Source organism: Martes martes, assembly GCF_963455335.1.
Source record: "Martes martes genome assembly, chromosome: X".
In the NCBI taxonomy this organism is placed as follows: Eukaryota; Metazoa; Chordata; class Mammalia; order Carnivora; family Mustelidae; genus Martes; species Martes martes.
In genome coordinates, this window is record NC_137897.1 from 11,914,541 (window position 1) to 11,930,408 (window position 15,868).

At 43.4% G+C, this 15,868-nt stretch overlaps 1 protein-coding gene across 1 annotated transcript in view; it reads left to right on the forward strand.

Moving 5' to 3' along the window:
- The first annotated feature begins 6,476 nt into the window (after nt 1-6,476).
- TXLNG (taxilin gamma) overlaps nt 6,477-15,868 on the forward strand; it is a 55,527-nt gene continuing 46,135 nt past the window's right edge. The window contains exon 1 of the mRNA XM_080794740.1: nt 6,477-6,661. Coding sequence (XP_080650866.1) covers nt 6,560-6,661 — 102 coding nt within the window. The 5' untranslated portion in view covers nt 6,477-6,559. The remainder of the gene's footprint in view (nt 6,662-15,868) is intronic.

Sequence of the window (15,868 nt, forward strand, 5' to 3'; positions counted from 1 at the left end):
CTGAGGTCTCATTTAGCTGGGGACTGTTGCTACCAGGAAACTGTCCAAGAGGTTGCACAAAGGTATATCACCGGGAGACGAAGCATGAGAGACTGTGGACTCTGAAAAGCAAACTGAGGGTTTTGGAGGGGTGGGAGGTGGGGGATGGGTAAGCCTGGTGGTGGGTATTAAGGAGGGCATGTATTGCATGGAGCACTGGGTGTGGTGCATTAACAGTGAATCTTGGAACATTGACAAAATAAAGTAAAAATTTAAAAAAAAAGGTATATCACCTTGGGGAATTAAGGGTTTGGCTTTCATCTGTACAGGTTCCAAAAAACGAGTTCCTTGTATCTATTCAGAGGCTTTAGTAAGTACTGGGAGCTTTCTGAGTGTTCTATTCTGTGGGGCAGTGGTAATCCAGGAGTTCAATGGGCACAGTCCTCGCCCTGACTTCACTGACCGCCTGGCTGGGGGGAAGAGTCCATTCAACAAGCCTTTCCACTGGAGAGCTGGACTGGCTTGGGGTGAGAAGGACAACATGCTAGGGATGAATAACTGGCTACACCCAAGACACTCGGCACCAGAGGGGCTTCCTGGAGGGACCACGCAGAATAGGTTCTCTCCAAAACGCAGCCCTCAGGCCTGATTTACAAAGTCAAAATGTCCATTTATTAACAATAAGCAATGAAAGTGGTTCACTGGAGGGAAAGGTACACATCTCTACATTCTCTCTCTAGACAAATTCACATTAGGCATGAGGAGGATGAGGCCTCTGTCCCCACCCTAGGAATTAAGCTTGCGAATAGGGCCATTATTTTTGAAGTTCTCTTTTTTTGGAACAAGATTCTCTCCCCCCCAAACTCCGCAGGGATGGCTTTGTCAGCCAGGCTTCCCTGACTCACCCTTTTCTTGGTTTCTAATCTTCTAATAGAAACACTGCTTCTTTAGGTTTGTCAATACCTTTGATCATGTTATACGGTATTGTTGGGGAAGAAGATTTTCCCTCTATCCTGCAACATTCTTTTAGCTAGTCTGAGAATCAAACTAACAAAGGACAGATTAACAGGAGAAAATAATTTTTTTTTTTTAGTTTTTGATGCAGGGCTCGATCCCAGGACCCTGAGATCATGACCTGAGCCGAAGGCAGAGGCTTAACCCATTGAGCCACCCAGGCGCCCCTAAAATTTAATTATATACATATGAGGAATCCACACAGACACGAGCGTCCAAAGACAGGCAAAATGAAGTATAAAGGAACTCCTGAACCAAGAAGAGAGTAGGGGTCTAGAACTTCAAAGGGAAGGAAAGCAACTTTCATGAAGATGAAAAAATAAATGTTTGGTAAACAAGCATTTGGTGGGCCACCCACACAATGGGACACAAAGAGGAATTTGACCAAACAGGCTTGCTGGGTTCCTTCTTGTCTACCATACCTAGTTCTTGTCTAATACAGTTACTTACAGTGCTAGCTTTCTGTCAACAGGTCCTCCGGATTCTTTTAGGCAGTTAGGAATAAGTAAGAAGGTTTCTTCCTGAGTGTTTTTGGCCATTAGTTATTTTCAACTTGAAATAATCTGCACATTATAGTGGCACATTTTGGAGGAGCTTGCCCTTGTCCCTTACAGTTTGATGAGGTCTGTAACTTACTGTCAGCAAAAAGTGTAGTAGTAGTAGTAGCAGCAGTGTGTGTGTGTGTGTGTGTGTGTTGCATTAAATTAAGGGCTGGCAATGACTCAGGACTTGACCCACCAGGGGTGGTCAGCTGTATTAATCATGGAGTCCATATTCCATGTTACAGCTACAAGTGCTTCTGTCAGTCATAGCTTTGCTAAGTAGCAGAATGAAGGTTAGAAATTGGTTTTCAGGGGCACCTGGGTGGCTCAGTGGGTTAAGCCTCTGTCTTCAGCTCAGGTCATGATCCCAGGGTCCTGGGATCGAGCCCCACATCGGGCTCTCTGCTTCGAGGGGAGCCTGCTTCCCCCCTCTCTCTGCCTGCCTCTCTCCCTACTTGTGATCTCTCTCTGCCAAATAAATAAAATCTTTATAAAAAAAAGAAATTGGTTTTCATTGGTGGAATTCGTAGTTTGTTAGTGTAACAGGTGAGGGAAGTGGGCTCGAATTGGTAAAATCGTTAATACTCAAGACTTGTGTTGTTTAGAGTATGTGAGACTCTTGTCACCCTTGCACTGACAGGACATAAGAGCCTCGCAAGTTGGAAGCCTGTTCCCTTAGGGATAATACTGTAGGCTAAACCTCTAAATGGCCCTATGTCCAGCTATGTACTCTGAGAGTTCCAGCTCCCCGATAATGTTTAGGAGGCCCACAGAATCCTCTCTCTGTAATCATGGTAAGTCTACTCTGAGTGCCTTGCTTCTCCCACAAAATGATTGTCAGAGCACGTGAAAGAACAGAGAGCTGGGACATCCCTGAACTTACTATTCATAAAAACTATTTTGGGTGCTGGGTGGCTCAGTCGTTAAGCATCTGCCTTCAGCTCAGATCATGATCCTGGGGTCCTGGAATCGAGTCCCGCATCGGGCTCCCTGCTTAGCGGGAAGCCTGCTTCTCCCTCTCCCACTCCCCCTGCTTGTGTTCCTGCTTGTATTCTGTCAAATAAATAAATAAGATCTTTTAAAAAAGCTGTTTTGTGCCTCAGATACATGGCTGCTTAATCAACATCTGAATAAATGGGCCCATATTCAGGTTATGTGCAGAGCTCCTAGGGAGCCTGGGGAGAATATTCTCTACCCAACGAGGAGGAACCGTTTACCTCGGGACCTTCACCTTCCTGGAAGGCACAGTTCTTAACAGATGACAATTCCTTGAGCGAATGTAAGAATAATTAATGAAGACAGAACACGGGGTGCCTTTTTAAGACTCACAAAACAAACAAAAAATGATAGCCCTCGCAAACCTAAAATATAATCCTAACAATGGATCCCAGCAGAGATAAGCGAAGTGCTTTATAGAGCTTTGGACTAAGTCTTGATAGTGACCTCTTTGAAGACCTTTATGATAAAAATCTAAACAAAGAATGGGTATATAAAAAAATCAGGTTAGTCTGACCCAAGGAAGAAGAGAATGATCTAAGACCTAAAGGACCAGGCAGAAGCTATTCTTGCTCTGACCAGTGTTGGAAGATGTGCATCACCTCTATTATGCTACCTATTCTTTAGAAGTCAACCACTAAGCCTGGCCCACAGCCTGGAGGAGGGGACTCAGACTCCATCTTTTGAAGGAAGGAGCATCGATGAACGTATGGACGGATTTTAAAACCACCGTTGCCCATGTTAAAAATGTTACAGGAAAAAAAAAAAAACAAAAAATGTTATAGGACCTCTAAAATTCATATTTATCTCAGGAGCATTTATAGCTATGTTTCTCTCAAGCAACCACTTTGTCTTTATTTTACGGTGTTGTGAATCACTCTGTAAATTGTGTTTTCCTCTTTTCTCAGCTGTCAAGAAGCACAGAATAAAAATTCGGCTCACCTCCAGCTTATGCTCAAGACCTCAAGGTATGTGTTTTACGGATTCAACTCACCCATGACTTCATCTTATTTTTCCTAACCTTTCACATTCACTTTCTCCTCATGTCCTTCCCTTCCATATATACATAGGAATGAATGAATAGCATGATCTAGATCTATATCTCTACATACACACCTATACCCAAGTCCCTTTTGAAATAAGGCCCATGTATAAATAAAATAAATACAATTAAATATTTTTCATCTTTTAAGACTTGATGTCACTTACATAGTTCTTTTGTTTTTGTAATAAAGATAACTACTGACTTTTTTCCCATACATACTTCACAGAAAATCATGAAGTGAAAATACTTTCAAATCTCACCACCCAGGGAAACACATTATTAACATTTTGATTAATATCCTTTTAAATACCTCTTTATAAACATACAGGCAATTCTATACAAATGGATTTTTTTATTGAAGGATCATTGACACGCAATGTTACATTAGTTTCAGGTGTACAACATAGTGGTTTGACAACAGCACTATACATTATGCTGTGTTCACCACAAACGTAGCTACCATCTGTCATCATACAAAGCTATTACAATACTATTGACTATATTCCATATGCTGTACCTTTTATCCCTGTGACTTATTCATTCCATGACTGGAATCCTTTATCTCCCACTCCCCTTCACCCCTTCTGTCCATCCCCTACCCCTTCCCAAATGAATTTTTTTTTGAAAAAAAAAATTTTTTTTAAAGTAAGCTCTACACCCAACATTGGGCTTGAACTCACAACCCAGAGACCAAGAGTCACACGATCTACTGACTGAGCCAGGCAGGCACCCCTAGAAATTTTTCTTTTAAAGCTCACTATGGGGGCGCCTGGATGGCTCAGTGGGTTAAAGCCTCTGCCTTAGGCTCAGGTCATGATCCCAGAGTCCTGGGATCAGGCCCCACATCAGGTTCTCTGCCCGGCAGGGAGCCTGCTTCCCTTCCTCTCTCTCTGCCTGCCTCTCTGCCTACTTGTGATCTCTGTCTGTCAAATAAATAAATAAAATATTTTAAAAAAATAAAGCTCACTATGTTATGTATATTTTCTAGGTTAAATTCAAAGAGTGTTTATCTTTCTTAGTAGCTGCGTGGTGTTTGATTGTGCCATTATTTAACTACTATACATTTTGACACTAAGCTCCCTGAACAGGTTAGAAAAAGCATTACCCCTACTTTATTATGCATCCTGTTGGGAATTTTACCCTTAAGAAGGTGAGGCATGGGGTGCATGGGTGGTTCAGTCTATTGGGCAGCTGCCTTCGGCTCAGGTCAGGATCCCAGAGTCCTGGAATTGAGCCCCACATAGGGAGGCTGCTGCTTCTTCTGACCCTCCCCCTTCTTGTACTCTCTCAAATAAATGAATAAAATCTTTAAAAAAAAAGGTGAGGCATGGTGGCTGAGACCATCAACTTTATACAGAATCTGGCTATGGGTTCATTATCTACTGCTCTACTTTTGAAATCTCAAAGCTGGACTGAGGTGTTCTGCCCATGAGATAAAATACTGATACTTTCCCCAAATTTACAGAAATAATTAAAATTGATAGATGTAATTTCCACAATATTGAAATTTACTCTCATGTGTATTATTACATTTTTAGCACCTGCTACCACTGTGTTGTATTCAACTTTAATAAAAAATAGTAGGGGCGCCTGGGTGGCTCAGTGGGTTAAGCCTCTGCCTTCAGCTCAGGTCATGATCTCAGGGTCCTGGGATTGAGCCCCACATCGGGCTCTCTGCTTAGTGGGGAGCCTGCTTCCCCTCTCTCTCTGCCTGCCTCTCTGCCTACTTGTGATATCACTGTCAAATAAAATATTTTTTAAAAAAGTAAAGAATTTACACAAAATTTCATAATGAGTTATGTAATATATCAGAATTTCATGAGGGTCCGTGACTTTCAGAGGCTCAGTCATTAGAGATCTAGTTCTATCAGATGGAAATGGAATATTCCTGAGCAAAACTGCACCCCCTGCCCCAATCCTGTCAAGAAAAGAAAAAACCGATTCAGCAAACCGATTTGTTGTTGTTTTTAAAGATTTTATTTGACACAGAGAGAGAGAGACAGAGAGAAAGGGAACAAGCAAGGGGAGTGGGAGAGGGAGAAGCAGGCTTCCCGCTGAGCAGGGAGCCGAGCGGGGCTGGAGCCCAGGACCGCGGGGATCACAATCTGAGCCGGAGGCAGACACTTAACGACTGAGCCACCCAGACGCCCCGCTAACGTAATTTGTTTAAAAATTTCAGTAACGAAACGACTAGCGGAGAAAACAGGATACATTCGACATGTATTAAGCGCCGCCTAAGAGTGGAGAACTATGCTAGAGGACCCCGTGGTTCAGCCAAGGTGAAAAGGACGCAGCCCCCACCTCGCAGGAGTTCAGGACAGGTAAATGGTGCTGAGAGCTCTGGTGGATGATTAAGGCTCAGAGCAGTTGTCCCAGCCAGAAACCTCAAATTCTGAAAGCCATTACATCTCTCCCGCCTCGAAAGTCACGATTTCCCCTTATCCCTAACCATTTGGGCTCAATTCCGAAGAGGAGCAACAGAAACAAAAACACAACATGCCCCCGCCCCTGCTCCCTCCCAAACACGGGACAATTCCTAAACTTTTCCCTCAGGATAATCAAGAGTACCTTCCGGTACCACTACATCGCTTCCAGAAAACTACAAGTCCCAGTAGGCTGCACGCGCAACCCAGCGGACACTCTCCCCCGTTCAGAACACCGCCTTACGCTCCAATCCTGAGCAGGGTCTGCGAGCCGTGGCCGCGAAGCCTGCTGGGACTTGTAGTCCGCTTCGGATTCTTTTTCCCAGTCTGCGCAGACTCGCACGGTCTGTGTTCGCCCTTCGGCCCTGCAGAAGCCCAGCCCAGCCTTCAATGCTCCCCACCCCCATCCCGCTCCATCCCCTCGGGGGCCAACCTCCTCCGGTCACGTGGGAAGCCATTCATGCGGCGATTGGCCGTGGGGGTTCAGGGGCGGGGCGCGGGGGCCCTGAAAGGTTCCTTGCCCCTTGTAGGGCCGCTTGTTTGGCTGCTGCCGTCACCTCATGGCGACGCGGCTAGAGGAGGCAGCGCGGGGTAGAGGCGGCGGCGCCGAAGAGGCTATTGAGGCCGGACGGGGCGGACGGCGACGCAGCCCGCGGCAGAAGGTCAGTCTGGGAGGCGTCTGTGTTGTTGTCCGGCTGGGGAAATGCCCGGGCTAGATTTTTCGGGGTCCACATCTTCACTCTCTCTGGTTACCTTTAGCCACGGGACGAACATCCGGCCTTCTTCCTTCCCGGGGGTGACGACAGCGGGAACGGGTCGGGGGGGATTTGGGACTGAGATGGATGGGATAGGAGGGAGCGAAGGTTGGGGTTTTGGGGCGCGCGACAGAGGTGGAGAGAGGGCAGGGGGCGCAGCCTGGTGTGAGGGGGAAGGGGTGCGAGGCGGGGGCGCGCCAGGTGTGACAGCCACGTGCGGCCGATGCCGGGGAACTCCGGGCGCCAGGTGTTCCTTCTCCTAGCCCCCGCCCTCTGCGTGCTCTCCGTGCTCCCAGCGCAGTCGGAGGGCTACCTGGGTCAGGGGCTGGCCCTGCTCTTGCCCGGCAGGTGCGCAGGGCGCGCTGCGGGGTGCGCCCGGGCGGCGCGGGCGAGGCTGTTGCGCAGTAAGATAACAGCGCGGGAGCTGGGGTTGCACTGCGCCCCCCTTCCCCCGCCCCCCTGCGCTCCCCGCCACTGCGCGGGCGGGCGAGCGCCGCGGGGCTGGAGGAGCCACTCGGCTCCTGGGTCACAGGGCTCGTCTCTGGGCACCACGGGCCTGGTTACACGTGGGACCGGGACCCGCGATGGGAAGACGATGCTGGGGGACCTGGGTCCCACAGGGTTGGGGGCAGCATCGCGTGATAGCCGGTCTTCCCATTCAGTCCTCCCCTTTCTTGCTCTTTCTTTATTTACCCTCCTTTCTTTTCTTTTCTTTTTTTTCTTTTTTTTTTGGGGGGGGGTGAGCGGAAACTTGAGCGCCTCCCCCACCCTGGCCTTTGGTCTCTCTTGATCTGGGAGACAGGCTGGACCGTTCCCCTTGCCTTACTTGACTCACGCCAAGGAGTTTTCAGTGTCTCCCTGGATACAGGAAAATCGAGACCTTCAGAATGGGAGAATTCCACTTGTTCTGGAGTCAGTGGGTGGAGTTCGAAAAAGATTGCACAACAAATGGGGTACAGGGCTTTCAGGGCCCAGGAATGGAAATCCGTGGGGGAAAGGCGCTGGAAAGGTGGAAATCCCATCTCTTTTTCCTTACAGTGGAACGTATTGAAACGTCCAACTTGTTGGACGTCCTGCTTGATCACTCAGCTATTTAATATTACTTAATTATGCATTTGAATACTCTCAGAAATCACTCCTGTGTGAAATTACGAAATAATATTTTTCTTATGAGATTTATGAGCTTGAAAAAGGAGAACAAAGGTTTGGTTTACATCTGAGCAAAGTGTCAAGAATTGGCTTTAAGGGGCCTCTTTCTAAGGTGGATATTTTCATGTCTCCCTGCATAAGGGTATTACTACTTCTCAGTTACCCCTCTTTCTCTTTCTTTCTTTGTACTCTAAAATAAAGATCCAGTACTTGAAGGACTGAAAAAGAAGCTGTGGATTGAATGTACTCTAGGGTTTCAAAACTGTCACTTTGGACACTTCATTTATTCCCTGAGGGTGGGGAGCCAATCTCAGTGTTTGATTTCATAGGTCCCCCAGGGGAGGACTCTGATAAAAAGCCACTGCAATTGAGGACATAAGTTCCCGTTTATGCCACTAGGATAAGGACCGAAAGTCTGAATTAGGAACTGAGGTTTAATCAACTGGCATTTTAAAAGACCGAGATAAAAGGTAATGACCCTTTGAGGCAGCACTCTGGGTAACAGCTGGATATGAATAGTCATGTGTGTCCGTACTGTCTCATTTTTGTTTTCTTAGCTCCTGTACCTTTTTTCTTTTGCTCATGTTTTTCTGGGCATCTTTTTCCTTTTGATTTACAATTGGCTATGACCTGGAATTGAAATACTTGGGTTAAATATTAGTTTTTGAATTTTCGTTTAAAAAAAATGGGTGACTATCTTGTGTCTGTGAAACTAACTTATTTCTTAATGACCCCTAATTTTTTTAATTTCCTCTGGGTTACCAGCTAGAGAGAATATTCCTAATTCTAACTTGATTTGTACTGTATTTTTTCAGGAAGCAGAAATGATGTTTAACTAATTGGAATGTTTTGAAAATATTGAGGGAATTAAAGAAGAGTGACTGTTTAGTCACAGACTTAAAGGGAAAAACAACTGGAGACAGGCTTTATTGGCTCCTAGTTGTTTGAACCATCCACTTAGTCATTCTTCGCCAGCTCAGTTAATTGTGGCATCGTTTCATAACTACATCCTATTTGAATGGTCTCTTGAGGTAACTCTTTTCTTCTGAAGTTAATATTATAGTACATTTCTAAGAGTCTCTTGAATTGTCTAAAACTGTGCTATCTGATATGATAGCTACTAGCTGCATATTTAATTGAAATTAAGTAAGGGGTGCCTGGGTGGCTCAGTCGGTTAAGCATCTACCTTTGGCTTGGGTCCTGGGATCAAGACCTACATCAGGCTCACCATTCAGCCCTTCTGCCCTCTGCCCTTCACCCTATTCGTGCTTTCTCGCTCTTTCTCAAATAAATAGATAAAATCTTAAAAAAAAAGAAATTAAATAAAAATAAATACTCCATTCTTCTCTCATACTAACCACATTTCAAGTGTTCAGTAGCCAATATGGCTAGTGGCTACTGTGTCAGCAGATCCAAAATATTTACATCATTGTGTAAAATTCTGTTGGACAACATCTAAAAACATGGAATATACATTTTCAAGTATTAGAGGCATTTTTTAGAACACCAAGGGCATGGGGCGCCTGGGTGGCTCAGTCATTAAGTGTCTGCCTTAGGCTTAGGTCATGGTCCTAGGTCCTGGGATTCAAGCCCCACATCAGGCTCTCCGCTCAGCAAGGAGACTGCTTCTCACTCTCCCTCTGTTCCCCCTACTTGTGCTCACTCTCTGTCAAATAAATAAATAAAATCTTAAAAAAAAAAAAACCCAAGGTCATTACTTTGTAAATTTCTACGTAGAATTTGTTTTAGGAGATTTAATTAAAAATTAATAGACACTGTTTTTTGAGCAGTTTTTGGTTATAGAAAAATTGAATATGAATTACAGAGTTCCCATATATTCCTTCACACATTGTTTCCCCTGTTATTTACATCTTGCATTAGTGTGGTGCATTTGTTAGAATTGACGAACTACTATTGATACATTGCCATTAACAAAAGTCCATAATTTGCGTTGGGGTTCATTCTTGGTATTATACAGTTTAAGAGGTCGGGGTTTTGTTTTGTTTTTTTTTTTAGATTTTTATTTATTTATTTGACAGAGATCACAAGTAGGCAGAGAGGCAGGCAGAGAGAGAGGAGGAAGCAGGCTCCCTGCTGAGCAGAGAGCCCGATGCAGGGCTCGATCCCAGGACCCTGAGATCATGACCTTAGCCGAAGGCAGAGGCTTTAACCCACTGAGCCACCCAGGCACCCCCGGTTTAAGAGTTTTGACAAATGTATAATGACCTGCATCCACCATTACAGTATCCTACAGAATAGTTTTCACTGCCCTGAAAATCCCCTACTTATCCCTCCTTGATAGCCACTGATCTTTTTACTATATAGTTTTGCCTTTTCCAGAAAGTCTAAGGTAGGTTTGATTTGGTTTTTAATACTAGATTTTTAAAAAAAATTTTATTTATTTATTTGACAGAGCGCAAGCAGGACGAGCAGCAGGGAGAGGGAGAAGGAGGCTTCCCACTGAGCAAGCAGCCTGATGCAGGGCTCGATCCCAGGACCCTGGGATCTCGACCTGAGCCAAAGGCAGAAGCCTAACTGACTGAGCCATCCAGGTGTCCCTTAATACGGATTTTTGATGGGGAATGTTAAAAATGATTGAATTGCTGTTAAACTTATTTATAGGGGCATCTGGGTGGCTCAGTTGGTTGGGTGTCCGCCTTTAGCTTGGGTTATAATCTCAGGGTCTTGGGATCGAGTCCTATATCAGGCTCCCTGCTCAGCAGGGAGCCTGCTTCTCCCTCTCCTACTCTTCCTGCTTGTGCTCTCTTTTGCTATCTCTGTTGCTATCTCTGTCTCTCTCTCTCAAATAAATAAAATCTTTAAAAAATATTTTTAGGTCCGTAAACCATTTGGAAGGATAAGGGTATGTAACCAAGGCTCAAATTAACAAAATCTTTTTTTTTTTTTTAAAGATTTTATTTATTTATTTGACAGAGATCACAAGTAGGCAGAGAGACAGGCAGAGAGAGGGGTAGGGGGAAGCAGGCTCCCCACTGAGCAGAGAGCCCGATGCTGGGGCTTGATCCCAGGACTCTGAGATCATGACCTGAGCCCGAAGGCAGAAGCTTTAACCCACTGAGCCACCCAGGCGCCCCTCAAATTAACAAAATCTTGTATCTACATAGTGCCCCATAATTTTTACAGTGCTATTTGCACTTTTGTTAACTCTTAAGCATCACTGGATGCTGTGGAGAAGGCTGGAGGAACTGTCATTGCCCTCATTTACAGATGACAGACTGCTCAGCAAGGTCAAGTGATTTGCCCAAGGGGTGAAGCCAAGTCTAAAAACCAATACCCTGTCATCTAGACTACGGTAATAAGTAGTGTACTAGTGGGTGAATAGTATGGATTTTGGAGTCAAGACTCTTGGCTCTCTGCCACTTGCTTTATTAGCTGTGCAACCTTGGGTGAGTTTCTCAATCTTTCTGAACCTCAGTTGCATCATCTGTAAAGTGGCTATGATGCTAACACCTACCACATAGGATTGTTTTAAAGAATAGGAGTTGGAGCGCCTGGGTGGCTCAGTGGGTTAAAGCCTCTGCCTTCAGCTCAGCTCATGATCCCAGGGTCCTGGGATCCAGCCCTGCATCGGGCTCTCTGCTCAGCAGGGAGCCTGCTTCCCTTCCTCTCTCTGTCTGCCTCTCTGCCTACTTGTGATCTCTCTCTGTCAAATAAATAAATAAAATCTTAAAAAAAAAAAAAGAATAGGAGTTGATGAGAAGCACTCAGTACACTGCCGGGCATATAGAATTTTCCTTGATCTGGTAGGGAGACTATAGGAAAGATCCATTTCTGTTACTTTTAGGGTACTGTTAATTTGGTAAATCTACTTACCAAGCTTTGGAGTTTTCTTTCTTCCCAGAATCTCTCTAGGATAGCTAAAATGAGAAGTCCAGTCAGTGTGGCAAGAGTATGGGGTAGGAAGAAACCATTTCATTATTTTGTTTTTCTCCCCATTTGTGGATTTGAACTTCCACTCTTCTGGCACAGAGATTAAATAATAATCTAAGTGACCTTCTCTTTACAACATTGTTGTCTATTTTCAAACTTCGGTCAATTTTATTTTCAAGGAGAACCAAAGAGGCAAGCAGTAATGAGAGTAGACCAGATCTAGCACATCCTTTAGTAAGTCCCTGTTTTTGAATTATAATATGCCACATTTATATACCATTTTACTGGAAGGTGGTTTGTATGTTATGTGTGTCATTTATATTGTTTTTGACTAGAGAAGTGGGGTTTTTTTTTTGTTGTTTGTTTGTGTTTTTTTTTTGTTTTGTTTTGTTTTTAAGTAGACTCCATGTCCAGCGTGGAGCCCAGTGTGGGACTCAAACTCATGACCCTGAGATCAAGACCTGAGCTGATACTGAGCTGGACGCTTAACTGATTGAGCCACCTAGGCACCCCAAGAAGTTTGTTCTTTTTTTTTTTTTTTTTAAGATTTTATTTATTTATTTGACAGACAGATCACAAGTAGGCAGAGAGGCAGGCAGAGAGAGAAGGGAGGAAGCAGGCTCCCTGCTGAGCAGAGAGCCCGATGCAGGGCTTGATGCCAGGACGCTGGGATCATGACCCGAGCCGAAGGCAGTGGCTTTAACCCACTGAGCCACCCAGGCGCCCCAGTTTGTTCTTTTTTAATTGAAGTATAGTTGACACATAAGGTTGCATTAGTTTCAGGTACACAACATAGTGATTCAACAGGTCTACACATTATGGTAGATTATACATCTACTGCAAGTGTAGTTACCATCTGTCACCATATAGTGCTATTAGAATACCTTTGACTATATTCCCTGTGCTGTACCTTTTATTCCTGTGACATATTCATTCTATAACTGGAAGCTTGTAACTGTCACTCCCCTTAACCCATTTTGCCCATCCTCTTACCACCCTCTCCTCTGACAACCATCAGTTCTCTGTATTTATGGTATTATGTATGTATGTATTTATGGGTGTATTTGTTCTTTTTGTTTGTTTATTTGTTTTGTTTTTTTAAGATTCCACATACAAATGAAGTCATGGTATTGGTTTTTCTCTGACTTCTTTTACCATAATGCCCTCTAGGTCCATCCCAATTGACTAGAGAATTTAATGTAGGAATGTGTATGTTAAATCTATAAAACAGGGCGTGTGTGATTTGCTTGTGTACAGAAGGATTAACTATAATAGATTTTTCAATAGATATGCTGTTCAGATTGTACACTTTACAGAGAGCTGCATTTCAAAGGAAAGAAATCTGACTCCTCACTGTTACCTGCAGTGCACTAGGCACTTAAAATGTGCTTCCATTCTAATATCTACTTACCTTTACAGAGTGGGTGACACGACATTTGAGGCTCAGTCAAACAACAGAAAACTTGCTTTAAATAACATAGCTCAGAGTTGATGAAGTTGGCCTAGAGTTGATATATAATTGTGCAACTGGTACACCCTATTGCATGGACAGTTTCTGCTTACCTAGCAAATTTTAATCTAATATCACAAAGAAATTCCTTTGCCTTTTCCTCCCCTACTCACCCCCTTTCCCCTCTTTCAATTTCTTTTTGTTTGATTCTAAACTGATTATCAGTAACTGTTAGTTACTGTACCAGATGTGACAGTATTTTAAATGTATAAAATAATGTACAAATTTAATGTAGTATTCATTAACACTTAGAATTAGCTATGTTTAAATTTCTCCCAAGTGGACCATTTCCAGAAGAAAATAAAAATAGGGGAGGTGACCCTTTAAGGATTTGAACCTTGAGAGTGTATTTTTATGATTCAATTCATTTCCTAGTTGAAACTCTCTTGGTACTTGTAACTACTTAAATTTTAATATTTGATGGAAAAGATACATAAAATAACCAGTGTTGTCCTTCTGTGCTATCAAAATAATTTCCTTAGCATTTATTGCTCAGGGTTTTGATTTGCATTCTGTGTTACATTTCCAAAATGTCCCCCAGAACGACTCCCATTCTCCCCAACTTCCCACTCTGTAGTCTGCCGTAAGTAGTACTGCTAAACCAGCACTTCTCCCTTTTTTCTTTCCCTACTTTCAGAAAGGTCAACGTGGAATGGTTTGGTAAGGAAGATGTGCCAGTAGCTTAGAAGCACATTTCACCAAGTATTGTATGAATGGGCATGTGGGTGCTATTAAAAGTGTGAGAATATAGGCATTTTGTGTAATTTGCAAATGCATCCTTATTCAGATATTATAACAGTTCTGCATGCTGCAGTTTATACTGATTATATCTAATCTTACAACTCTAGAAGGTAGATAATGTACATCCCTAGTTTACAGATAAGGAAACTGAGAGGTTGATTTCCCTCATGGCTGCACAGGAGGCAGTAAGTGGTATGTTTGAAAGTCAGACTTTTTGGGCTCCAAAGTTGTTACTCATGTGCCATGTGTCTTGTGCTCTCTTAACACATTTCTTGAGAATAGTGAATAAAAACATGCTCCTTGTTGAATGTAAGCAAAACTCAGTAGTGGGTCAAAAGAGTAGTCATTTTTGTTAAATGAAAAGAAATTGTGAAGGGTGGGTTGGATCACTGGGGGTATAGAAAAGCTATTATGATCTGGGAAGTTTTGAGGGGAATTTTGAGCCTTTACAGGTTTCATACCTTTTGCTTCACTGAGGCCTTGGGTCAACCTTAAGATAAATGATTTAAGAAGTATGCTGTGCTTTAAAACTCTCTGCAAAAACACCTCCAATTATACGAGTGTAATTTGGGTAAATTGAACGATAAGGGGTTTAGAGCGACCTTTTTGTAAAAACCTGTCTTTTTTTTTTTTAAGATTTTATTTATTTGACAGAGAGAGAGAGATGACAAGTAGGCAGAGAGGCAGGCAGAGAGAGAGGGGGGAAGCAGGCTCCCCACTGAGCAGAGAGCCCAATGCAGGGCTCAATCCCAGGACCCTGGGATCATGAGCTGAGCCGAAGGCAGAGGCTTAACCCACTGAGCCACCCAGGCGTCCCTAAAAACCTGTCTTAAAGTCCACACAACAGAGTGTTGACAAAGAACTAAAGTGGTCTGGGTAAGCAGGACAAGAAAAAAGAGAAAGCTTGATATTCAGAGGTTCATCATGGTTGGTCCACATGGAGCTGATGAAATATGGCTTCATAAAGTTGGGATGGGTGTTCCATTTCAGTAACCCATAAAAGTAGACCATTTAACATCTTAGGAGTCTGTAGCTTGAAGATACTAATTGTGTGACCCAGCCCCTGCCCTTCTGCAAAATAGGTCAGGCCCAAGCATATTTCAGTAGCTTTGGGCATTAAAATTTTGGGGTTTCCAGATACTTTTGCTGCCTAGATAGATGTTTAGGCTAATGCAGATATCTTTCCATTTGCAGATTATCATTGAATTACAGTTTTAGAGCTAGAAATGATTTTGCAAATCATAGAGTCTGGTATCCTTTATTTTTATAAAATAAATAGTTATAGAAATTAAGTGTGAAATCAATGCCATCATCCTTGCTTTAAAAGGCAGATGATGTGCATAGTCTGATACAGATGTTAGCACCCACCACAGATGTTAGTAGTAGGTGTAGTAACACTACTACAAGAGAGATCATAAGGCTAAAAAAGCTATGTCCTACCTAGACCATTTCTGGACCTCTGCTCATTTCTTGGCTTCTTCGCCAGTAGGGGAGATCTGGTTCCCTCATCCTAACTTCAGCAGTGGTTTCCCTCTTTTTTTCTCATTTACCTATTAATGCCTCTGTGTGCTCCCCATGCTCATAACATATTGTGACAGGTCATTGGCAGCCTTTTGCTGCCAAAAGTTAGGAGTTGGGACAGCTCCTAGAACTTATTGCCTCCAGTTTATATCCCTCCTCAGAACTCTGTCATTGCTCTGGTTTTACTCATGTATTTATTTTTTTTGGTTAACAGCTTTATTGAGGTATATAATTCACATACTGTACAATTCACCCACTTAAAGTATACAGTTCAGTGGTTTTTTAGTGTATTCAGAGTTTTG